Source organism: Schistocerca gregaria, chromosome 5 (assembly GCF_023897955.1).
Source record: "Schistocerca gregaria isolate iqSchGreg1 chromosome 5, iqSchGreg1.2, whole genome shotgun sequence".
NCBI lineage: Eukaryota > Metazoa > Arthropoda > Insecta > Orthoptera > Acrididae > Schistocerca > Schistocerca gregaria.
This window is the reverse complement of record NC_064924.1, coordinates 101,338,969-101,365,524: the sequence shown is the minus strand read 5'-3', so window position 1 is coordinate 101,365,524 and position 26,556 is coordinate 101,338,969. Positions and strand designations below refer to the sequence as shown.

Genomic DNA, 26,556 nt, shown 5'->3' with positions numbered 1-26,556 from the left:
GTTCAGGAGATGGCGAGACGTGAACCGGGATTTATGGGTAGCATAATTTGGTCAGATGAAGCCCAATTCAAACTCAATGGAACTGTCAATAGGCACAGTTGTGTGTACTGGCCTGAAGATAATCCTCAAATTACAGTTGAAAAGGCTGTGAATTTGCCTGGTTTAAATGTGAGGTGTGGTTTGTCTGCAAGGGGACTCATTGGGCCTTTCCGCTTTGAAGGTACTGTTACTGGAAAAACGAACCTAACAGTGCTTGCTGACTCCATATTCCCTGCCATTCGTGCATTATACGGTAGTGATGAGTTTTATTTCCAACAAGATGGCGCCCCGCCGCAATATCATAGGGACGTACCAGCATACCTGGATCACAATGTGCCAGGCCAGTGGAGAGGACGCAGGGGACCAATCGAGTTTCCTGCACGCTCTCTAGACCTCACGCCACTGGATTTCTTCTTATAGGACACAGTGAAAAATGAGGTGTACAAACGTAAACCACGTAACCTGGACACACTTTGGAATGAGATTCAGGCGGTGTGCGCAGAAACCTCATTGGACACTTTGGTACGATGTACGGAATCAGTGGTGACTCGTACTCAGAAATGTATTGATGCTGAAGGCCACCAGTTTGAACATTAATCACATTTGCAAAGTACATTTATATTTCCAATTAGACTTTAAGCTTTCCATTTCCAAAAATTTAAGCATTGTAGAACGGGAAATAAATTTTCTATGACACTATAAAGTGTCTATACATTTTTTTGACGCACCCTGTATTGTGACCAATAAAATTTAAATGCTCCCCTGCTCTAAGGTCCAGTCATCCCGCTTAGGCCTTTGGGCTTTTCATGATACGCCGAGGTAATACGGTTTCAACAAGGCCGTTGGCGGAGCAACGTAAACTCAATGTCTCGTTCAAAATATTATCAACACATACGTTTTCGGTGGTCCGTCTTTTATTTTTCGGAGACGAAAGCACAATATGTAAAAGCTCGTTGAAATTGATGGATACAATCGTGTAATCGAAAACAGATGGCGCAGGCGTTTTCACTGATCAGGTATGGTGGGGTACGGGTGGAGCCTGCACCGCGGAAGCGATCACCGGCCGGTATGGGCTACGCTCGGGCCGCAGCGGCGCCGCCGAGGCTCCCGAGGGAAATCACGGCCGCGTCTGGCGCTCATCAGTACGTGCCGCGAGAGTGTGTGCGTGAAAGTGCCGGTATAAAGGTGGCCGCGGCGGCGGGTGGCGCGACCCGGCCACGGCGTTTCGCAGCGGCAGCAGCAGCCACCAGTGTCCGAGGTGCCGGCACTGCACAGAGCGTCCAGTCGCAGCCGCTGCAGCAGTCGTCGACTACAGCTGCCATGGAGCCTCGCCAGCAGGTAAACAATCAGGCGGCGGCTGTGTCAACACGGCGCCGCAGCAGCCGCTTCTCTGGCGTCGCACTGGTTAGCTGCCCACAGTGAGCTGTCGATGTCGGTTCCGTCAACACAGTGTCACCAACATCTCTATAGTTTGCCGAGGGAAGTGTGCCAGGTGGTGACGCTACGGACTCTGTCGGGTGTTGTTGCGATGTGCGTATAAGCGTGTGTATTGGTATTGGTTAAAACAGTCTCGGTTGCTATTTCATTTTTTTTTATTTTTCAACGACGCGTTTCGCCTTATTTAGGCATCTTCAGGTTATCTTTTCTAGATGTACACGAGAGGCACCAAGATCTGCATAACGTGTTCCCGTTCACAGACGCTCCTGTGAACAGGTAACACGTTATGCAGATCTTGGTGCCTCTCGCGTCCATCTAGAAAAGATAACCTGAAGATGCCTAAATAAGGCGAAACGCGTCGTTGAAAAGTTAAAAAAAATAAAGAAATAAAATTTCAACCAAGACTGTTTTTAACCAATGCTGTTAAGCACTTATTTGCTGTGTGCAACAGATGGATTGGAAGAATTCCGTATATATTGGGTTGGTGTGTAACTTCATAGCGCTTTTCCATAAGCTTAATAAACACAATAATACACTTAAGAAAGACTTCAGTCATCAATAATATCTTCTCCTTCACTATATACAACAGTCTGCCAACACTGGGCTATCTTTTCGATTCCGCGACTGTAAAAATCACGTGGTTTTGAAGCGAAGAACTCGTCGAGCCATGTTCGGAACGCATTTTCATCCGGAAACGATGTTCCTTGAAAGTCGTCCGATAGAGAGCGGAAAAGGTGAAAATCTGAGGCCGCAAGATCAGGAGAATGAGTGTGGAATGACTTCCCAACTCAAGTGCTGTATAGCGTTTTTTGTCTCTGTAGCAGAACGCCGGCGGGTCTTGGCGTCGAGCAGTATCACTTTACGCACTCTTCGTGGTCGTTGTTCTTGGAGTGCTTTTGCAAGACGTCTCATTTGTTGACAATAAGTGTCAGCAGTGATGGCTGCACCTCAGGGAAGCAACTCTTAGTTCACCAAACCGGTGACTGTTCCACCAGATATCTCATGGGGCTGAGTGCAGGTCTTTGTAGAGGAAGTTGCTGCTTTGCTTGGGCTCAACTGTTTCTTGCTCTTCCTTGTGCTAGCGTAAAGATAACATTTCTTGTCACTAGTAACGATACGGAATAGGAATGGTTGGTGTCAAAAAAATGGTTCAAATGGCTCTGAGCACTATGGAACTTAACTGAGGTCATCAGTCTCCTAGAACTTAGAACTACTTATACCTAACTAACCTAAGGACATCACACACATTCATGCCCGAGGCAGGATTCCAACCTGCGACCGTAGTGGTCGCTTGGTTCCAGACTGAAGGGCCTAGAACCTATCGGTCACAGCGGCCGGCTTCACTAGTCAGTTGATGACGAGCAAGCAGAGTTGCACATATGGACATCCACAAAGTTTTGTTATTTTGGCTTTAGAGCATACGGCACCTACACACCCGATATCTGAACCTGGCCCACTGCATACAGATGCCGCACGATGCTGAAATCATCACTGTTCATCACATTTGCCGGTTCTCGTGTATACTGATGTGGATCATTGTGGATTAACGCGTTTAAGCTATCTTCATCAAATCCGAAAGTTACTACCAGACGTGCAGAGCCGCTAATGTCAATAGATCCTCCATAAAAGTAGAAATCCATTTTCTTGTAATTCTCTGTTCAGTGGCATTATCCCCATACACGACGCAAATGTTTCTTGATGCCTCCACATTTGTCACCCTTTTATTGAACTCAGAATAACGTCTCGGACATGTTCCGACTTGGCACTCCAGCGTCCACACTGTCCTCAAATGACACTATATGAACCCAAATAGCAACAGTGAACTACAAATAAAAAATGACAATCGATAACCGGAATACTAATATATAAACGTTACGAACGTATGCATCAACTCAATATGTATAGACTAAATCGAATAAAAAATTCCATATAAAATGTTACTAATGTTTATTGGTTAGACAGATACAGCTCTTAGAATGTAACAAACACTCACAGATGGTGATAACCAAAGGGAAACGATTAAGTTCAAATTTGATAGTCATAAATTCCATCTCCGCCTCGAATGCATTTTCGAATCCTCTACACTGCATCTCTTTTATCTTTTCTGAAGTTATGTTAGCATTCTTTCACGGCTGCCATATTTTTGTGGTGGAACCACCGGTGGGCGCTGCATCAGACTCACGTGCTTGATTCAAAACACGAGTAAACGCAGTAAGGAAATCTTCTGCTGTACTCTTTACAAACAACGGCAAAAATGCGTGCGCAAATACCATGTCGTCATACTCAGCACTAGTAAAGTACGTGCAGTAAGTTTAAACGATACTGTGCAATTGACGAACAAATCGCAATCACATACAAAGAAGAAAAAAAAGGAAAAGAAAAAGAAAAGAAGCTAAACTCATGCTCTCAAGCTGCACAAATTCAACTTAAAATAAAAAATGCCCGTTTGAACTTTGTGTGTGTGTGTGTGTGTGTGTGTGTGTGTGTGTGTGTGTGTGTGTGTGTGTTTCAGACAGTGGCAAAGGATGGGAAGGAATCTCATGAAGAATGGAAAATGGAGCTTTCTTTACTAATCTCTTTCACAAGGGAAAGAAATTATGTCTTGCGAATATGAAAGATATATATTTTTGATCAAAATCACAAATTAGTACGAAAATGATCTGCTTTTTCTCTGTTATTGTATGCATGGTGCTAATTGAGCATTATAAGTGACCGCGTAGCTCAAAATGCAACACTTGTTTGGAATATGTACTATTGTCGTTCATGCTACAAACTTCATTTATGGACTTGGCTATACAGGGAGTTACAAAAAGGTACGGCCAAACTTTCAGGAAACATTCCTCACACACCAAGAAAGAAAATATGTTAAGTGGACATGTGTCCGGAAACGCTTACTTTCCATGTTAGAGCTCATTTTATTACTTCTCTTCAAATCACATTAATCATGGAATGGAAACACACAGCAACAGAACGTACCAGCGTGACTTCAAACACTTTGTTACTGGAAATGTTCAAAATGTCCTCCGTTAGCGAGGATACATGCATCCACCCTCCGTCGCATGGAATCCCTAATGCGCTGATGCAGCCCTGGAGAATGGCGTATTGTATCACAGCCGTCCACAATACGAGCACGAAGAGTCTCTACATTTGGTACCGGGGTTGCGTAGACAAGAGCTTTCAAATGCCCCCATAAGTGAAAGTCAAGATGGTTGAGGTCAGGAGAGCGTGGAGGCCATGGAATTAGTCCGCCTCTACCAATCCATCGGTCACCGAATCTGTCGTTGAGAAGCGTACGAACACTTCGAATTAAATGTGCAGGAGCTCCACCGTGCATGAACCTCATGTTGTGTCGTACTTGTACAGGCACATGTTCCAGCAGCACAGGTAGAGTGTCCCGTATGAAATGATGATAACGTGCTCCATTGAGCGTAGGTGGAAGAAATTAAATGAGCTCTAAGATGGAAATTAAGCGTTTCCGGACACATGTCCACGTAACATCTTTGCTTTCCTTGTGTGTGAGGAATGATTCCTCAAAGTTTGGCCGTACCTTTTTGTATCACCCTGTATACCTTCTTTCTATTAACAGTCAGTAGTGAAGTATGTTTGTACTCCATGTACGTAATTATGTAGATCGAAAAATCCAACACTTCGTGGGTACCACACTCACATTTTACGATTTCAACCTTTGTGTAACATAGAGTTGGCGATCTACGTCTTCTCTTCTTGTTATGAGGTTTATTTCTTTGACGTGTATCCAACGGATAACTGAAATCATAATCTTTACGTAATACGTTTGTGTATTAATCATTTCCACGTAGACACAGATGTTAGAACCGACAAAGTGTGGAAAGTTCCTCTGTGACTGAATTAGGCATTCTCAACTGACACAGGCGCAAGTAATACGTGTGACAAACATTATGACTCTGCATGTAAGTCCAAACACTACTGCTTATACTATGAGGCAGCGTAGAGTGGCCTGCGGTTGGTGACGTCATACTCGAGCTAAGTGTTAAAATAAGAACACTCTAAAACTTTTTTTTCGTTTTGGAGCAAAGGCTAGTTCCCTGTGTAATCCAGTCATTCGTAACATAAAAAGGAGTCTCCTACAGTATAGATTCAGAGCGAATATAATGTTTGCAAGATAATGATTGAGCCGTGCTGCAAATGTGTCTTAAAAACTAACAATATTACTAGAATGTAAACTGAATGCTGTCGGCAGGGATATGAATAGTATCGCATATAATTTATCTAAGTATTTTGTATAAAGTCCTTTACGTCAAGATTTTAATTTGTTTATGTTAATTAATTTGTCTTGTAAGGGAAACTGTGTGTCAGGATAGTTCTATTTTAAGCTCTCGCTTCGAAAGAGGTAAGATAGTTGTTTTAAAAACGTGTAACAAAACTGTATCCAGCAGCAAGAGGTGCCGTTCTTTAACGCTGATGGAAGTAGCTCGTGTAAGCAGTCCAGCACAAAACCTATTATTCCACAGCAAATAAGAGGTTATTAGCAAAGCCAATAAATGTTTACAACACTAAGAATAATTTCTAAAAAGATAACCAAAAGCGAAATCTCGACTATGTTGATGAGTGATTAACTAAGTGTATGTAAAATAATTGAAATGCAAAGCAACTGGAACTTTCAAGTACTCGTGTACTGTAATCGAAAGCATATGTTATATTGTCTCCAAATCAATTTGTAATATGCATGGGAACTTAAAGAATAGACCCAAAGAGCATTTGGTCAGAAGCAAGCGATCAAATATCGTTTTGGGGCTTGCTACCGATTTTTGAATGATGGAAGCGATGGATTCATTATAATTATGCCTCAAAATTATAGTCTTGTTAAATTCTACGGGTCTTTGTACAAAATGTGTGGAGTTAGGTTAAAAATTACGATTATGGCTCGCGACATTCTTCCATGCCGGCTCTCTGCATATTGCACTAAACGTATGATCTGAGAACATTTGCCCACCAATGGACAAAATCACATTATTATTAAATAACACTGTTAGCTAAATTTGTATTATGGCCCTTCACTTCTCAAATTTGTTGTTCTTAGTGATTTCCCAACAACTTGTATACTGCACACCACTATGTCTCAGCTAGTATCCCTACGAAATTAACACATGTATAGGCACGAGTGTATAATTAAATAGAAAATGTTCATCGTTTTGCCATTTTCTGCAAAGTGCTAATTTATCGTTTTAATAATTACATCAGCCAGACCTAAACTGAGAGTAAGTTTGTCAAGAAGACTAAATATGTTAGAAAGATTACTTCTCGTGAAGTATCACGAAGCAGAATCTAAGAAGGAACAACTACGACGTTTAATTTAACTTTACATTGTTCATTAAAGCTTTCTGGGCTACACAGAGTTATGAGACACAATTAAATGCAGAAAGTTTGCTTTGGTATAAACTCTAAACTAAGTGACATAAAAACTTAGCAGCTCCGTAATTTCTACGGTTGTGCATTTACGACCCAAATGAGTGTTTGTAATACTCCTTTCAAGATGTGTTACTTCTCAATCAAGTCGCCTGCAGTGTTTTTCACTGTGTGTCATCTGCATCGTTTTTCACTGTCCTTGCTATGTGGAGCAGCTTAGGAAACATTCTGTCATTGCGAAATGGATAGTGTCAAACAGATCCTGTGGCACCCTGAACTGGCAGCCATCCCAACGTAGGTGTCGAGTTGGTTTTGATCACAGTGGCAGAAAATGGCTCTGAGTACTATGGGACTTAACATCTGAGCTCATCAGTCCCCTAGAACTCAGAACTACTTAAACCTAACTAACCTAAGGACATAGGTCACATCCATGCCCGAGGCCGGATTCCAACCTGCAATCGTAGTAGTCGCGCTGTTCCAGACTGAAGCGCCTAGAACCGCTCGGCCACAACGACTCGCGACAGTGGAAGATGGAAACATCTGGGCAGATTCAGTTCACAGAATCTGCAGTGTATTTGTGATTACGAAACATCGATTTTCCTCCACATTAAGTAAAGCCTTACTACTGTCTCTCGATAATTTTACTGTGGTTTGAATTATAATTCTTCATTTACGGTATTCCTTTTTTTATTTTTAAATCATCAGTTTTCTGAATGGTCAGATATGGCCTGTCACGTATTCCCCTCCTACGCTAACCTATTTATTCCAGAGCAGCAGCAACGTCTTCACTTTGTTATTTTCCAGTCTCTGTCTTCCGCTACAGATTTTACCCTGCAGAGTTCCCTCTAGGACTAAGCAAGTTATTCCCTGGTGCCTTAACTCATGTCCTATCATCCTATCCCTTATTCTTGTTAGTGTTCTCTACATGCCCAGTACTTAGCCGATTCTGCGGAGAAGCACCTAATTTATTATCAGTCCATCTAATTTTCAACACCCTTCTATAGCACCACATATCAAACGAAAGATGTTGGTTATATTCTTCTCCGGATTTTCACACTCCATAACTCATTTCCATATCATGTTGTGCTCGAGACTTACATTCTCAGAAATTTCTTCCTGAGATTAAGGCAGATGTTTGATACGAGTAGGCTTCTTTCGGCCACGCGTGCGCTCTTTTCCTGTGTTGGTCTCCTTCTTATGTCCCAACATACATTATTTTCATTCCGAGGTAGCAGAATTCCTAAATTTGATCTACTTCGTGGTCACCATTTTTATGTCGAGGTTATCCTTACTTTTATTTCCACCACTCCCCATTTCTTCCGACTCTCTTCGGTTTATTTTCTCTTTATGGTCTCTACTCATTAGGCTGAACATTCCTTTCAACAGGTTCAGTAATTTCTCCTCATGTTTTGTAAGGATAGCAATGTCATTAGTGAACCTTCTCATTGAAATTTTTTAATCTCCTCGATTAATCTCACCCCTGAACCTATCTTTTATTTCCTCTTTTTACCAGACTAATACACTTTAAATTAAGTATTCACACCTCCTACTTCATTTTATTGAAACAAGTTTATATTTTAGACCTTTGTAGAATATTCCTATTATCAGTAATTCAGACCTGGCTTTTAGAACGTTTGATTCACTCTATCGGTAAGTCTCTCCTAAGCAGTCCCACTAGGAAATCACATTGTGGAAAAAGAAAAGGGCGTTTGGAAAAGAAATGATCGTCAAGAGCTTAGTACGAAGACAATGTTCCTCCATATTCCCGCGGACTTTTTTGATCATTGTTCCTGCATGGAGAAGAGAATAATTTATCGTTTCCTCAATTCTCTAGTTACAGAAATCTCTTTCAGAAAGAGGACGGCATTTTTTTGCCGTGAATAATTTACTGATGAATTTTCAGCTGTACTTTCTCTGAATATGCATAAGAAACATTCTGTTAAGGTGAAAGAAATTGTCCTGTAATTTTTGTGAGTGCAGCCTGTCAATGACGGCGTTATTGTAGTGGACTTCACAGCAGTCGATAAATTTAAACTGTAACCACGGTCGAGACACGGACCAGGATACCTGGATTTCTTGGACTCTTCCTCCGGTTAAATCTCCTAATACGCGTGATGAACGTACTTCAAATTTCAACTTGGATGTCGAATTTACCAAGCTATTATTATCAGAATGCCACATTCGGTAAGATCCCTACTAATTGCAGGATAAGGTTCGAAATTCACTCGTATCTGTAGCATCTAGGCGAGAAAAGAACACGGGGAGAGTGCAGTCCAGACGGCGAAATTTGCGCGTCTACCAGATGCCTTCTTCGCTTTGTGTTATCTTCTCGCAGCAGAAATGGACACAGCAATCCTAAGTGCTACTTCACGGACACCAAACAGCTTGATGTGAGGGTTTCTCGTGTTGACAGAAACGAAAGCTGTAAGTGGCATATTCTGTACTGGGCACTTGACAACCCCTTCATGTGTTTCTGTTTTGTACGCGCCACTTAACATAACTGAATATGAAACTAATACTTGATGTGCGTAGTAAATGTTTGTCACCGATGCAGTGAGGCGTTACATGGCCGAGTAGCAGTCAGATTACTAAATATCTGCAACCATCGCTAACTGGACGAATTGACCTTTAGTAGCCCACATATACGGGGCGCGTACGGAGTACGGCGAATTGTACACCTCTACCACCTACTGAGGTACGACAATCTACTCTTTTGAAGGAAGCCATGTCTCCGCAATATCCTTTCTTTCAGGAGTGTTAGTTCTGCAAGGTTCGCAGGTGAGCTTCTGTAAAGTTTGGAAGGTAGGAGACGGATACTGGCAGAAGTAAAGCTGTGAGTACCGGGCGTGAGTCGTGCTTCGGTAGCTCAGATGGTAGAGCACTTGCCCGCGAAAGGCAAAGGTCCCGAATTCGAGTCTCGGTCGGGCACACAGTTTTAATCTGCCAGGAAGTTTCAATCCAGGTTCTGTTTACAGCATCATGATGGTCGCATCCGTATTTGGCGACATCGCGGTGAATGCACATTGGAAGCTTGTATTCGTCATTGCCATACTGGCATATCACCCGGCGTGATGGTATGGGGTGCCATTGGTTACACGTCTCGGTCATCTCTTGTTCGTATTGACGGATCCTTGAACAGTGGACGATACATTTTAGATGTGTTACGATGTATGGCTCAACCCTTCATTCGATCCCTGCAAAACCCTACATTTCAACAGGATAATGCACGACCGCATGTTGCAGGTCCTGCACGGGCCTTTCTGGATACAGAAAATGTTCGACTGCTGCCGTGGCCAGCACATTCTCCGGATCTGTCACCAATTGAAAACGTCTGGTCAATGGTGGCCGAGCAACTGGCTCGTCACAATACGCCAGTCACTACTCTCGATGAACTGTGGTGTCGTCTTGAACAGGCATGGGCAACTTTTCCTGTACACGCCATCCAAGCTCTGTTTGTCTCAATGCCCAGGTCTTATCAAGGCCGTTATTACCGTGTGAGGTGGTTGTTGTGGGTACTGATTTCTCAGGATCTGTGCACCCAAATTGCGTGAAAATATAATCACATGTCAGTTCTAGTATAATATATTTGTCCAATGAATAACCGTTCATCATCTGTGTTTCTTCTTGGTGTAGCAATTTTAATGGGCAGAAGTGTATTTTGCACCTCAACGCTTCGAGCTCCAGATACACAGGGCTGTTTGCAAGTTAACCTGCGTAGTGGTGAGACGTGGCAAATTTAGCAAGAACGAATATTGTCAATTGTACGACAAAAATTACGGTATGAATGAGAGTCGAAACTTCGCTTCATACACTTCGTGTAACGAAGTTCTAACACTAACCGATTTTTTCTGTAGTCTTTTTTGTACGCTGTTGTTCGTTGTATTTGGTCGTTGCGGACGTCACATGACATCCGTTGAAGTACGTAGTTACTCCTTTCACCCAGTTTTTTATTCTAGAGACCAGCCAGTTTTCTGACGGAAAACGGTGAGCTACCGTGCCAGCGTCCAGTTGACACCCATGAACTCTAACATGCGGCTCCTTCACAGAGATACATCAGATACATAATAGACGCGTAAAACGTCTCTTGCGATTTCCTCAGAGCAATGCACCTTAGCTTCAGACTGGTACTGCGTGACCGCTACGGTTGCAGGTTCCAATCCTGCCTCGGGCATGGATGTGTGTGTTGTCCTTAGGTTAGTTAGGTTTAAGTAGTTCTAAGTTCTAAGGGACTGATGACCACACATATTATTTCCCATAGTGCTCAGAGCCATTTGAACCATTTGAACCAATGCACCGTACTAGATGCACATTATGTTGTTTTAATGGCCTGCTAAATGTGTACAAAGTGTGAAGTAAATCCGTGATCCCAACGTCGTGGCCTCCCCTTGTAAAACGCGTCCCTTAGATGTTGCGGAACGACATGAAACGGATCGAACAACTTGGGTCAGTTGCAGGGAAGGGGAACAGTGAGGTACGGCTTATTATGACGGTTCTGGGGAAGTGTTGCGCACCTATAAAAGAGGTGTCTTACACTACGGCCCCTTCTTGAATTCAGTTCGTGTGTTCGGCATCCCCACCAATTCGTCATAGGAAGATATCGGAGCAAATCATAGGCACCCTGCAAGATTTGTTATCGCTAGGTACGATCAGTACGAGGGTGTTAGGGACATGCACCGTGAGGTCAGATGAGAATCCTACGAGGAAAGGAGACAATCACTCCGCAAAACGCTACTAAGGAATTTCGGAGGACCAAGGTCCGCGACACTCTGTAGAACGATTGTGTTGGTTTACTTCGCGGAGGGGCCCTATGAGTATGAGAGAATAGGTCTGATACAAAGTCACGCAGGCTCCATTTGCGTGTGAACAGGAAAAATGATCAGTAGAAATGGCACGACGTATCTTCCACCAAATATTGTACAGTGGCTATCGGTGTATGTACGTATGCTGATGTACAGTATAGGAACAATAATCGTGACTAATAGCCTCTCACGAACGCGAAAGTAGAGAAACCAAGGGAAAGTGCAGCGTAGTTCTCGAGACATGTCGTAGTAAGTACCCGGATGAACGCAGCGGTGAGAGGTTCACAGTATTTTATTCGAACAGATAACATCCGGAAGTAGGCAGTCTCTATGTTCCAACGTACGTAACGGTAGAAATGGTATGTGCCAAAGCGTCTTTCTCCTTCACTTCTCTCTTCCGTATCGTAAGAGTTTCGTAGGGGGTCGACAACTTTTTCAGTTGAGACAACAATCTAAGAATAAATGTAGATATGATCCATTGCTGCACTGCGTAAAGTTTGCCGTCATATTCCATCTATCTGGAATTTCGTTACAGGTGCACCTCTGCTGCTATAGCGCTTGAATGACTGTGTTAGTGCAGAGTTATGTTCTGCTTTAAGTGAGTCCAGGTGCTAGCACATAGTTTTCTCATCTCAAATAACACTGAGAGGATCGTCGAGTGCAGTGTCTCCACCGCACGAACGGGTCACCGCTTGAGTGCCTCTTTACTCTCGCGCCATGAGTCACCGCCGAGAGATTTCCCCCCCAGGCGACGGCACCACCTAGCAGCCACAGATTCTTGACTTCATCCTCGCTCACATGCACCCGCAAAATACTTTCCTCCGACGTCACGACCGGAACCAATCGCCACTGGATCTATAATCCCAAGCCGGTGAGTTTTTACGACCTCATCTAGGATGGCAGGTAAAAACGGGCTTATCGTAAGCGAGGAAATATCACGTCGCACCTCTGACGAACAGCCAACAGTGTCAGTGATGTGACGAAAAACGACCACAACCCCCTTAGCCTGCCCCTCTTAATCACCTTTATTATGCATTCATAACACTCTCGCCACCAAGACAGGAACTGTCCATACTCTTTCTTCCAGGCTTAGAACTAATACAGCTTTGGTTTAAACACCCTTTATATGTTTTATGTCAATAATGTTCATTCCTGGATTAGGTCTTTATCGATCTACACTGTGTTACTTGTTCTTGATCTGTTGTCAGCGAAGGCTGCTTTCGACACATGCTGCTAACTCTATTTTCAGAATATATCTCCCTGATAATCTGCAGCTACTTACTAAATTTCGAGTAGGGCCACTTTCCACCTTCTTCGATGTCCTAATTAATCAGGTTTTCCTGCAAGTAGGTAAAAATACTTTCCACGCTCGGCACTCACCAGGATGTTGCTTTCAGTCCCAACGAGTTGTTACCATTACCTGGCCTGTACGCCTCAATAAAATCTTTATAAAGTAAAATGGCTCTGAACACTGTGGGACTTAACATCTGTGGTCATCAGTCCCCTAGAACGTAGAACTACTTAAACCTAACTAACCTAAGGACATCACACACTTCCATGCCCGAGGCAGGATTCGAACCTTCGCCTTTATAAAGTACCGCTGAAAACAGGAGGATGATGCCAAAGGTCAGGTTTCGAGCAGTCGGTCACCTGGACGGACTAACTATCGTCCTGGTGGAACAAGAAATGCGACTGACAACGGTATTACTGCATTTAGTCTCGCGTAGCCGATATCGGAAACACACGCTGGCGTAAACAAATGCAGTGGCGAATATGTCGTACTGTAAATACTTTCAGTACAGTTGTGAATATGCACTGGGGCGACGAAAGTAATGGGACGCTCATAAGGCTGTATTACGTCCATAGGGTACAAAACGGTACTTCATTGGCGGAGCTGTCATTTGTAATCAGTTTATTCATGTGGAAAGGTTTCCGACGCGATAATGCCCGCACGATTGAAATTAACAGACTCTAAAAGCGGAATGATAGTCGGAACTCATCGCATGGGACATTGCATTTCGGAAATGTTTAGGGAATTCAATATTCCCAGATCCAGAGTATTAAGAGTGTGCTGAGAATACCAGATTTCAGGCATTAGCTCTCACCACAGACAACTCAGTGGCCGGCGGCCTTCACTTAACCGAGATCAGGGGCCTCTGCATAGAGTTGTCAGTACTAACAGACAAGCAATACTGCCTGAAATTAGCACAGAAATCAACGTCGGACGCGAGTGCTTTCGCTAACAGTACGACATCGCCTGTGACATTTCCCCTCGGCTCGTGACCGCGTCGGTTGGATCTTAGGCGACTGGTAAATCGTGGCCTGTTCAGACAAATCCCAATTTTAGTTTGTGAGAGCTGATAGTAGGGTTCGAGAGTGGCGCAGGCTCTATGAGGTTGTGGCTCTTAGTCGTCAACAAGGACTACTAAAGCAGGTTCTGGCTTCATAATGGTGTGCGCTGTGTTTACATGTAACATACGTGAGACTGTGGTCCAACTGAATCAGCTGAGACCATCTGCAGCCATTCCCAAAAACAACGGTTTTTTTTTATGGACGACAATGCGAAATGTCACCGGGCCACATCTGTTAACGATTGGTTTGAAGATCATTCTGGACAGCTCGACAATTGGAGCGAATGATTTGCCCACCCAGATCGCCCGACATGAGTCCCATCGAACATTTATAGGACACAATCGAGAGGTCAGTTTATGCACAAAATCCTGCACCGACAACGCTTTCGCAATTATGGATGGCTAAACAGGCATCATGGCTAAGTATTTCTGGCGGGCGCTTCCAGTGACTTATTGAGTCCATGCCACGTCGAGCTGCTGGGAGATGCCGGGCAAAAGGAAGTCCGACATGTTACCGGGAGGTGTCTCATGACTTTTGCCACCTCAGTGTAATATCAAGTGGGATAGCATGTCCTACAAAAATATCATGATAAAAACTCGCGATAAGCCGACTGAATGGCCCTCACCCCAAGTGTAATAAAATGTAGTTGTCTAATAATGGACGATGTCTTTGGGGATGGGTATGTCTGCTGCAGAGCATTTGATCAAGACCATACGCTAAACAGCGAGCCTTGAAAAACTTTTACCTTCACCATCATTGTACTCTGTCGTCAGACCTGCCACAGACTGCCGCGTATCGTGAACTCTACGTTCTGTGATGAGACCTGGACGCTCAAGAACTTGTCGGCCGGTCGTGGTGTCACCATCCTTCAAGCACTTTTCCTAGATGCCAACTACAGCGACACACGATCAGTTATTTCCGGGATACTCGTTCCCAGGTGCTGCGCCGTCATAATTCAACAAAGGTGCTTATGTCAGTGGATTTTCCCACTCACAGCCCAAGCAGTCGCTAGAATGATCCGTCATTCGTCTCTGCTCCCCGTATATACACTACTAGCCATTAAAATTGCTACACCAGAAGAAACTCAGATGATAAAGGGGTATTCATTGGACAAATATATTACTAGAACAGACATGTGATTACATTTTCAAGCAGTTTGGATGCATAGATCCTGAGAAATCAGTACCCAGAACAACCACCTCTCGCCGTAATAACGGCCTTGATACGGCTGGTCATTGAGCTTGGATGACATGTACAGGTACAGCTGCCCATGCAGGTGCAACACGATACCACAGTTCATCAAGAGTAGAGACTGGCGTATTGTGACGAGCCAGTTGCTCGGCCACCATTGATCAGACGTTTTCAATTGGTGCGAAATCTGGAGAATGTGCTAGCAAGGACAGCAGTCGAACATTTTCTGTATCCAGAAAGGCCCGTACTGGACCTGCAACATGCGGTCGTTCATTATCCTGCTGAAATGTAAGGTTTTCCAGGGATCGAAAGAAGGGTAGAGCCAGGGGCCGCAACACATCGGAAATGTAACGTCCACTGTTCAATGTGCCCTCAATGCGAACAAGAGATGACCAAGACGGGTAACCAATGGCACCCCATACCATCACGCCCGGTGATATGCCAGCATGGCGATGACGAATACACGCTTCCAATGTGCGTTCACCGCGATGTCGCCAAACACGGATGCGACCATCATGATGCTGTAAACAGAACCTGGATTCATGCGAAAAAATGACGTTTTGCCATTCGCGCACCCAGGTTCGTCATTGTGTACACCATCACAGGCGCACCTGTCTGTGATGCAGCGTAAAGGGTAACCGCAGCCATGGTCTCCGAGCTGATAGTCCATGTTGCTGCAGCCCGCATCTCGTGGTCGTGCGGTTGCGTTCTCGCTTCCCGCGCCCGGATTCCCGGGTTCGATTCCCGGCGGGGTCAGAGATTTTCTCTGCCTCGTGATGGCTGGGTGTTGTGTGTTGTGTTTAAGTTAGTTAGGTTTAAGTAGTTCTAAGTTCTGGGGGACTGAGGACCATAGATATTAAGTCCCACAGTGCTCAGAGCCATTTGGACCATTTGAACCATGCTGCTGCAAACGTCGTCGAACTGTTCGTGAAGATGGTTATTGTCTTGCAAACGTCCCCATCTGTTGACTCAGGGATCGAAACATGGCTGCGCTATCCGTTACAGACATGGGGATAAGATGTCTGTCATCTTGGCACTTAGTGATACGAGACCGTTGGGATCCAGCACGGCGTTCCGTATTACCCTCCTGAACCCATCGATTCCATATTCCGCCAACAGTCATTGGATCTCGACCAACGCGAGCAGCAATGTTGCAATACGATTAATATTAATTATAGCCTATCGCGATAGGCTATAATCCGACCTTTACTAAAGTACGCATTTCTTCTCCTTACACGAGGCATCACACCAACGTTTTACCAGGCAACGCCGATCAACTGCTGTTTGTGTATGAGAAAACGTTTGGAAACTTTCCTCATGTCAGCAAGTTGTAGGTGTCGCCACCGGCGCCAAGCTTGTGAGAATGCTCTGAAAATCTAAACATTTGCCTATCACAGCGTCTTCTTCCTGTCCGTTAAATTTCGCGTCTTTAGCACGTTATTTCGTGGTGTAACAATTTTAATGGCCAGTACTGTACTTTCCTCACTGCGACAAGTGCTTGCAGCATGTGGCATTCAGAATCTCGGTTGGCGATGGTGAGAGTGTTTTGTCTCATCAGTGTACCTGGTAAGGGTCCCAGATCGATGAGTAATTTTCAAATGTTGGTCGCACGAGACTTTTGTAAGCTGCCTCCATCGTCTTTTGACTACACGTCTTGACAATTGTTCTAGTGACACTCAGTCAGGTATCTACGACAAAATTAGTGGGACTGACAACACTGCGAGAGGTCTGGCAACGCTGTGTTCTTGTACTCGTGTAGACCGGCGTGTTCATCCCTTCCAGATGCTCAGTCCGAGTTTCGCCTCTGTGGAGCCATCATGTGATTTTTGAGTGCGCCATCTTTTAAGTTGTGTTGTTGTGTGTTACGAAAAGGGAACAGCGCAATTTAGGGAAAAATTATACAATCAAGTTTTGTATTGAAGTTAGGGCATCGTCGAGTGTGACCTTTGAAAAGGGAAAGACGGCTATGGTCAAAGTTCCTCATCAACAGCACAAGCTTTTCACTGGCACAAATTTTTGGAAAACCGAGAACACGTTGAAGATGAACCACGCTCAAGGAGACTCTCAGCTTGAAAAACCGAAAAAAGCCGTCGAAAGTGTGCCTGCTCTTCTGAGATCAGACGGACGTCCGAAAGTAAGGATGGCGGGTGACTTGAAAAACACATCAAATTTTGACCGAAGATTTGCACGCGCGAAAGGTTGGTGTCAAAATGGTGTTGAAGGACCTCACAACGTAGCAGAAGGACAAGTGGGATTAAATATGCATGGATCTTCTTTAGATGATTGCCAATGGCCGCAACCTGTTCCGTGATACACTCCTGGAAATGGAAAAAAGAACACATTGACACCGGTGTGTCAGACCCACCATACTTGCTCCGGACACTGCGAGAGGGCTGTACAAGTAATGATCACACGCACGGCACAGCGGACACACCAGGAACCGCGGTGTTGGCCGTCGAATGGCGCTAGCAACGCAGCATTTGTGCACCGCCGCCGTCAGTGTCAGCCAGCTTGCCGTGGCATACGGAGCTCCATCGCAGTCTTTAACACTGGTAGCATGCCGCGACAGCGTGGACGTGAACCGTATGTGCAGTTGACGGACTTTGAGCGACGGCGTATAGTGGGCATGCGGGAGGCCGGGTGGACGTACCGCCGAATTGCTCAACACGTCGGGAGTGAGGTCTTCACAGTACATCGATGTCGTCGCCAGTGGTCGGCGGAAGGTGCACGTGCCCGTCGACCTGGGACCGGACCGCAGCGACGCACGGATGCACGCCAAGACCGTAGGATCCTACGCAGTGCTGTAGGGGACCGCACCGCCACATCCCAGCAAATTAGGGACACTGTTGCTCCTGGGGTATCGGCGAGGACCATTCGCAACCGTCTCCATGAAGCTGGGCTACGGTCCCGCACACAATTAGGCCGTCTTCCGCTCACGCCCCAACATCGTGCACCCCACCTCCAGTGGTGTCGCGATAGGCGTGAATGGATGTACGAATGGAGACGTGTCGTCTTCAGCGATGAGAGTCGCTTCTGCCTTGGTGCCAATGATGGTCGTATGCGTGTTTGGCGCCGTGCAGGTGAGCGCCACAATCAGGACTGCATACGACCGAGGCACACAGGGCCAACACCCAGCATCATGGTGTGGGGAGCGATCTCCTACACTGGCCGTACACCTCTGGTGATCGTCGAGGGGACACTGAATAGTGCACGGTACATCCAAACCGTCATCGAACCCATCGTTCTACCATTCCTAGACCGGCAAGGGAACTTGCTGTTCCAACAGGACAATGCACGTCCGCATGTATCCCGTGCCACCCAACGTGCTGTAGAAGGTGTAAGTCAACTACCCTGGCCAGCAAGATCTCCGGATCTGTCCCCCATTGAGCATGTTTGGGACTAGATGAAGCGTCGTCTCACGCGGTCTGCACGTCCAGCACGAACGCTGGTCCAACTGAGGCGCCAGGTGGAAATGGCATGGCAAGCCGTTAAGCCGTTCCACAGGACTATATCCAGCATCTCTACAATCGTCTCCATGGGAGAATAGCAGCCTGAATTGCTGCGAAAGGTGGATATACACTGTACTAGTGCCGACATTGTGCATGCTCTGTTTCCTGTGTCTATGTGCCTGTGGTTCTGTCAGTGTGATCATGTGATGTATCTGACCCCAGGAATGTGTCAATAAAGTTTCCCCTTCCTGGGACAATGAATTCACGGTGTTCTTATTTCAATTTCCAGGAGTGTATTATGATTCAAAGATAACCTATACACACCATTACATTTTATACAACAATTTTTTTTTTAGGTCATCAGTCTACTGACTGGTTTGATGCGGCCCGCCACGAATTCCTTTCCTGTGCTAACCTCTTCATCTCAGAGTAGCACTTGCAACCTACGTCCTCAATTATTTGCTTGACGTATTCCAATCTCTGTCTCTACAGTTTTTGCCTCTACAGCTCCCTCTAGTACCATGGAAGTCATTCCCTCATGTCTTAGCAGATGTCCTATCATCCTGTCCCTTCTCCTTATCAGTGTTTTCCACATATTCCTTTCCTCTCCGATTCTGCGTAGAATCTCCTCATTCCTTACCTTATCAGTCCACCTAATTTTCAACATTCGTCTATAGCACCTCATCTCAAATTCTTCGATTCTCTTCTGTTCCGGTTTTCCCACAGTCCATGTTTCACTACCACACAATGCTGTACTCAAAGGCGTACATCCTTAGAAATTTCTTCCTCAAATTAAGGCCGGTATTTGATATTAGTAGACTTCTCTTGGCCAGAAATGCCTTGTTTGCCATAGCGAGTCTGCTTTTGATGTCCTCCTTGATCCGCCCGTCATTGGTTATTTTACTGCCTAGGTAGCAGAATTCCTTAACTTCATTGACTTTGTGGCCATCAATCCTGATGTTAAGTTTCTCGCTGTTCTCATTTCTACTACTTCTCATTACCTTCGTCTTTCTCCGATTTACTCTCAAATCATACTGTGTACTCATTAGACTGTTCATTCCGTTCAGCAGATCATTTAATTTTTCTTTACTTTCACTCAGGATAGCAATGTCATCAGCGAATCGAATCATTGATATCCTTTCACCTTGTATTTTAATTCCACTCCTGAACCTTTCTTTTATTTCCATCATTGCTTCCTCGATGTACAGATTGAAGAGTAGGGGCGAAAGGCTACAGCCTTGTCTTACTCCCTTCTTAATACGAGCACTTCGTTCTTGAACGTCCACTCTTATTATTCCCTCTTGGTTGTTGTACTTATTGTATGTGACCCGTCTCTCCCTATAGCTTACCCCTACTTTTTTCAGAATCTCGAACAGCTTGCACCATTTTATATTGTCGAACGCTTTTCCCAGGTCGACAAATCCTATGAACGTGTCTTGATTTTTCTTTAGCCTTGCTTCCATTATTAGCCGTAACGTCAGAATTGCCTCTCTCATGCGTTTACTTTTCCTAAAGCCAAACTGATCGTCACCTAGCGCATTCTCAATTTTCTTTTCCATTCTTCCAACTTCGATGCATGAGCTGTTAAGTTGATTGTGCGATAATTTTCGTACTTGTCAGCTCTTGCCGTCTTCGGTATTGTGTGGATGATGCTTTTCCAAAAGTCAGATGGTATGTCGACAGACTCATAGATTCTACACACCAACGTGAATAGTCGTTTTGTTGCCACTTCCCCTAATGATTTTAGGAATTCTGATGGAATGTTATCTATCCCTTCTGCCTTATTTGACCGTAAGTCCTCCAAAGCTTTTTTAAATTCCGATTCTAATACTGGATCCCCTATCTCTTCTAAATCGACTCCTGTTTCTTCTTCTATCACATCAGACAAATCTTCACCCTCGTAGAGGCTTTCAATGTATTCTTTCCACCTATCTGCTCTCTCCTCTGCATTTAACAGTGGAATTCCCGTTGCACTCTTGCTTTTAATGTCACCAAAGGTTGCTTTGACTTTCCTGTATGCTCTGTCCTTCCGACAGTCATATCTTTTTCGATGTCTTCACATTTTTCCTGCAGCCATTTCGTCTTAGCTTCCCTGCACTTCCTATTTATTTCATTCCTCAGCTACTTGTATTTCTGTATTCCTGATTTTCCCGGAACATGTATGTAGTTCCTCCTTTCATCAATCAACCGAAGTATTTCTTCTGCTACCCATGGTTTCTTCGCAGCTACCTTCTTTCTACCTATGCTTTCCTTCCCAACTTCTGTGATGGCCCTTTTTAGAGACGTCCATTCCTCTTCAACTGTGTTGCCTACTGCGCTATACCTTATTGCTGTATCTATAGCGTTAGAGAACTTCAAACGTATCTCGTCATTCCCTAGAACTTCTATATCCCACTTCTTAGCGTATTGATTTTTCCTGACTAATGTCTTGAACTTCAGCCTACTCTTCATCACTACTATATTGTGATCTGAGTCTATATCTGCTCCTGGGTACGCCTAACAATCCAGTATCTGATTTCGGAATCTCTGTCTCACCATGATGTAATCTAATTGAAATCTTCCCGTATCTCCCCGCCTTTTCCAAGTATACCTCCTCCTCTTGTGATTCTTGAACAGGGTATTCGCTATTACTATCTGAAACTTGTTACAGAACTCAATCAGTCTTTCTCCTCTTTCATTCCTTGTCCCAAGCCCATATTCTCCTGTGACCTTTTCTTCTACTCCTTCCCCTACAACTGCACAACAATAACACATGAGAAACTCCGCCCAGTGGGCATGGCTTTACATTGGTGATACTCTATCTTATGTTCTCGTAATCATCTAACGCTACAGTGCACTTTCTGGATAGGATGATGGATCTTTTGCTGTATCTCACACTTCGGCTCTCACACCCATCATCACGAAAATTTCCTCCAGACCGAGCGGTACCAAAAGGAACATGCATATCCCACTGCCTCTGAACCTATCTTGCTACTTTCCCATGCAAACCACACATAATTAAATTACGTGAAATACATCACACTGGCAACACAGAATACAATCACTAGAGTAGTCACAACGTTAGAATCACTTCACTTTCAGCTTCCTCACTTCAATTAGTATTCATCCCAGTTTCACACGACACTACCCCACTTCGTAACTTTTCTTTCTTACTACGTACTCTGGAGGATATATGAATGTCTTCCAGTGCAATGCAAACCAAGTGGCGTTGCTGGATAGACGGCTAACTCACCTTGCTTCTCTCTCAGAGTATTAGAGTTTGAATCAAGTGTCACACTGAAACATAACACGCAAAGTAATATTCAGATCATATTCGTCACACACGCTAGTCCTTAACTGATACCTTGGACGAGTACTTCTCTTCATCCTTTGTCTCATACACAGATGGAGACTCACACAGTACTCACCACGTGGAAGTACTCGTCTCTAATTTCAAGTCCTGCACACGCCATTTCTTAAATATTTCCAACTTATAGTACACACGCCAGTAGATCAGCTTAACTTTAGCACTCGGAAGTATTTCAACTTAGTACTGGCACTCGCAAGTATTTCAACTTACTGCTACACGTCGTTTCATTTAGACCGTTGGTCACTTCTGAAGACTACTACGATCTCCTTAATATTATCTGCTTGTCATTTCTCCCCCCCAAAAGTCCCTGAAATAGAGAAATAATTATTCCAAACTACTCTTAAGTATTTTACAAGCATACCATTCTCTCTACTCTTTTGTCTTTACGGAGCACGCGCCAGAGTGCTGAAAGATGGCCGTTCTTCAGGTCATCTCGCACCTCTGGCGAGGGGGGGGAGCACCATGCTACTGTATTGGCCAGCCACATTTCAGGTGCTCAAAGCTCAGGTAAATTTCATCTCTTTGGTTCCACCAAAGGTGACCAAAGGAGCGTCTCAAAGATAATCATATATTGCACATTCACTATCAGCAGTTAGCAGACAACCAAACATTCATTCATTTCACATAACTCACCAAATGGACCATACATTCATTTATTTCACAGATCTCACCAAATTGGATGTAGGGATTTATTTTGTGGGAGTGCACATATGATCAATTACATAAATAAATTGTGCTTCTTTCCTACACTGGTATCCGGCTTCGGTGTAATAAGTGAAACTGAGTTATTATTACAAAAATTTGTTGTTTTAACAAGAACGTATTTTCAATGTCTGTACTGTACTCTTTCAATGAGACTGATTATCTACCAAAGCTTTTATTCTTTTCCAAACAACAATAATGTCCCCTTCAAACCAGTTATATTCTGCAATTATACACTGGCAGAGTCCTTCGTAGTCTTGGTAGCAGCATTGGAAAGCTTCAACTGGTGGGGCCTTTAACATGTCAGTCTCGTTCTTTTGAATGTTCTCCAGAGTCTGCCTTTTGAGCTGAGAATTCTGTGATCGAGGTGGTCGCATGACACAAGGCGTTGTCATGATGCAGCATCCACTTCTCTGCAATTTCCAGTCTTACTCGCTTCTCCGTTTTCTGAGCCTTTCAAGGACATCTTTGTAAAGCATCCGATTAACAAGGAGGAACAAATGACTATAAAATTTTTTTTTAGCTTCGATTTACTCATTCGAGCTTTTTTCGAACGAGGAAATGTCTTAGTGAGCGAAGGAAGACTAGATTTTGGAGGCTTCTCGATGACGAAGCACACAGAGAAGCAGCACATACTGGAAGTTACGGACGACGAGGAGGCATACAAAGCGCGTGTGTTTTCTTAAAGGAACTCGCCCGGCCGCGATTTAGGATTTACCTTAATGAGGATGCCGGAAGTGGTACTGAACGGTACCCCTCTGTAACGAGAGTCTTGTGTTTTAACCGCACTGAGCGACATTATGAATATTACATGACATTAAAGGATGTCTATCTTCTTGTGAAGTGTTTATTTATTTTCAACTTCTGTGATTGTACTTTTTAGAGATTTCCATTCCTCTTCAATTGAACTGTCTACTGAGCTCGTCCATATTACTTATTTTGCGTGACCAGATTACGGCCTGAAGGTCCCTTCTCGCATCTGACCACAAACAACACAACAAAGAAACACATAAAAATCACAATAATAGTAATGTGCATTATCAGTAAAAAATAATAATTTTCAATAGTAATAGCTGTAATAAAACAAATAAGTATGATAAAATAATTCCCCATTAAAAATTATAATATTTATTACATAATTTAATTTGCATCATAAAACAAAATAGTAGTTGGTAACAATAACAATAGTAAAGCTAATAAGAACAATAAAGAACTGGGGGAATTAAGAACAATATTGGATAATTTAGCACATTTGAAGGCCTGTTTGGTCCTATAAGAAAAGTAAGGCATAACAAACGAGGAGAAGACTGAAGTGAAAGAGACAATGGCTGGAACGAAAAAAGGGAACACCGTAGACAAGGGCGAAGGAAAAACTTTTTTTCGTTTATTGTAGTCATCAGTCTTCGGACTGATTTGATGCGGCAGCACTTGCAAACTACGTCCTCAATTATTTGATGTATGTCTCCCAATCTCTGTCTTCCTCTACAGTTTTTAGGCTGTACCGTTCCCTCCAGAACCATAGAAGATATTCCCTTATGTCTTAACATATACCCTATCATCTTGTCCCTTCTTCTTGTCAGTGTTTCCCATATACTCCTTTCCTCTCCGACTCTGCGCAGAACCCCTCATTCCTTACCTTATAACTCCACCTAATTTCCAACTTTAGTCTGTAGCACCACATCTCAAATGCTTCGATTCTCTTCTGTTCCGGTTATCACACATTCCATATCGAATTTCCGTACAATGGTGTGCTCCAAACCTACATTCTCGGAGATTTCTTCCTCAAATTAAGATCTCTGTTTGATGCTAGTAGACTTCTCTTGGCTAGAAATGCCTTTTTTACCAGTGGTAATACGTTTTTATGGCCATCTTGCTCTGTACATCATGGGTTATTTTGCTGCCTAGGCAGCAGAATTCCTCAACTTCATCTACTTCCTGATCATCAATCCTGATCATCTCGTTGTTCTCATTTCTGCTTACTTCTCATTACTTTAGCCTTTCTTCGATGTACTATCAGTCCATATTCTGAACTCATTAGACTGTTCATTCGGTTCAGCAGATCCTGTAATTCCTCTTAGCTCTCACTGAGGTCAGAATACCTTATCATTGAAATATTTTCACCCTGAATTTTGATTCCACTCTTGAAGCTTTAGGTTATTTCCGTAATTGCGTCTTCCATGTATGGATTGAACAGTAGGGGCGAAAGACTACATCCCTGTCTTACACCCTTTTTACGCCGACCACTTTGTTCTTTCTCTTCCATCTTATTGTTCGCTCGTGTCCCTTGTACATATTGCAATTATGCTTCTTTCCCAGTAGCGTACCCCAACTTTTCTCAGAATTTCGAACATCTTGCCCCATTTAACACTGTCGAACGCTTTTTCCGGTTCGACCAATCCTATGAACGTCTCTTGATGTTTCTTTAGTCTTGCTTCCATTATCAGCCGCAACGTCAGAATCGCCTCTCTGTTACCTTTATCCTTCCTCAAGCCAAACTGATAGTCATCTAATATACCTCAGCTTCCTTTTCCATTCTTCTGTATTTCATTCTTAAGTTAGATCCATGAGCTCACTGTGCGATAATTCTCGAAATTCTTTGCTCTTGTGATCATCGGAATTATGTAGACGATGTTTTTCCGAAAGTCAGATGTGCACCGGGAGACTCAAATTCTGCACGTCAACTTGAATAACCTTTTTGTTGCCACTTCACCCCCGATGATTTTAGGAAATTTGATAGTATGTTCATTGTGCCTTATTCGATTTTAAGTCTTCCAGAGCTCTTTTAAGTTATAGTTCTAATACTGAATCTCTTCTCTCTTCTATTTCGACTTCTGTGTCTCTGTCTATCACGTTTTCAGAGAAGTCTTCCCTCTCATAGAGCCTTCAGTGTACTCTTTCCATCTACCCGCTCTCTTGTCTGCATTTAACAAAGGAATTACCATTTCACTTTTAATGTTACCACGCTTGCTTTTAATTTTGGTTTTTCTATATGGTGACGATCATTTCTTTTTCGATTTCTTCACATTTTTCATGGAGCCATTTCACCTCAGCTTTCCTGTACTTTCTATTTATTTCATTCCAAAGTGACTTGTATGTCTGTGTTCCCGAATTTCCCCAAACATTTTTGTACTTCCTTCTTCCATCCATCAGCTAAAGTATTTCTTCTGTTACACATGATTTCGTCACAGTTACCTCCTTTGTACCTATGTTTATCTTTTCAACTTCCTCGATTATTCTTTCTAGAGGTATTCATTCCTCTTCAACTTAACTGTCTACTGAGCTATTCCTTATCAGAATATCTATAGGCTCAGAGAGCTTGAAGAGTATCTCTTCATTCATTACTACTTCTTTATCCCACTTCCTTATGCATTAATTTTTCCTGACCAGTCTCTTCAACCTCAGCCTACTCCTCACCACTATTAAATTGTGATCCGAGTCCACATCTGCTTCTGGGTACGCCTTACAATGCAGTATCTGATTTCGAAATCTCTGCCTAAGCATGACATGATCTAACAGAAATCTTCCCGTACAATAATAGGTAGCTGTTGTGATACAAAAACGGACCATCGTCTGTCTTTTGAAGTTTAGAAGGATTTTACTTTCTTTAATATTTTGAAGAAGATTGTTCGAAATTCGTTGCCCTGATACAGTAAATGATGCAGAGAACATGGCATTCTTATGTAGTGATACAGAGAGGAGGATTTTACTTTGTTGAGAACGAGATTTTCTGCTGTGTTGTTGATATAGTAGAGTAAGGATTGAAGATGAGTAAGAGAAAGTGCAATGACTGAAATGATGATAGAGCAAACACGGAGTATGATTACGCTTATTCACATGTAGCAGTGATAACTGA

At 43.6% G+C, this 26,556-nt stretch overlaps 1 protein-coding gene across 1 annotated transcript in view; it reads left to right on the top strand.

The window, feature by feature from the left end:
• Positions 1 to 1,107: 1,107 nt before the first annotated feature.
• LOC126273246 (uncharacterized) overlaps positions 1,108 to 26,556 on the top strand; it is a 143,802-nt gene continuing 118,353 nt past the window's right edge. Inside the window, exon 1 of the mRNA XM_049976790.1 lies at positions 1,108 to 1,377. Within this exon, the coding sequence (XP_049832747.1) occupies positions 1,108 to 1,377 (270 nt within the window). The remainder of the gene's footprint in view (positions 1,378 to 26,556) is intronic.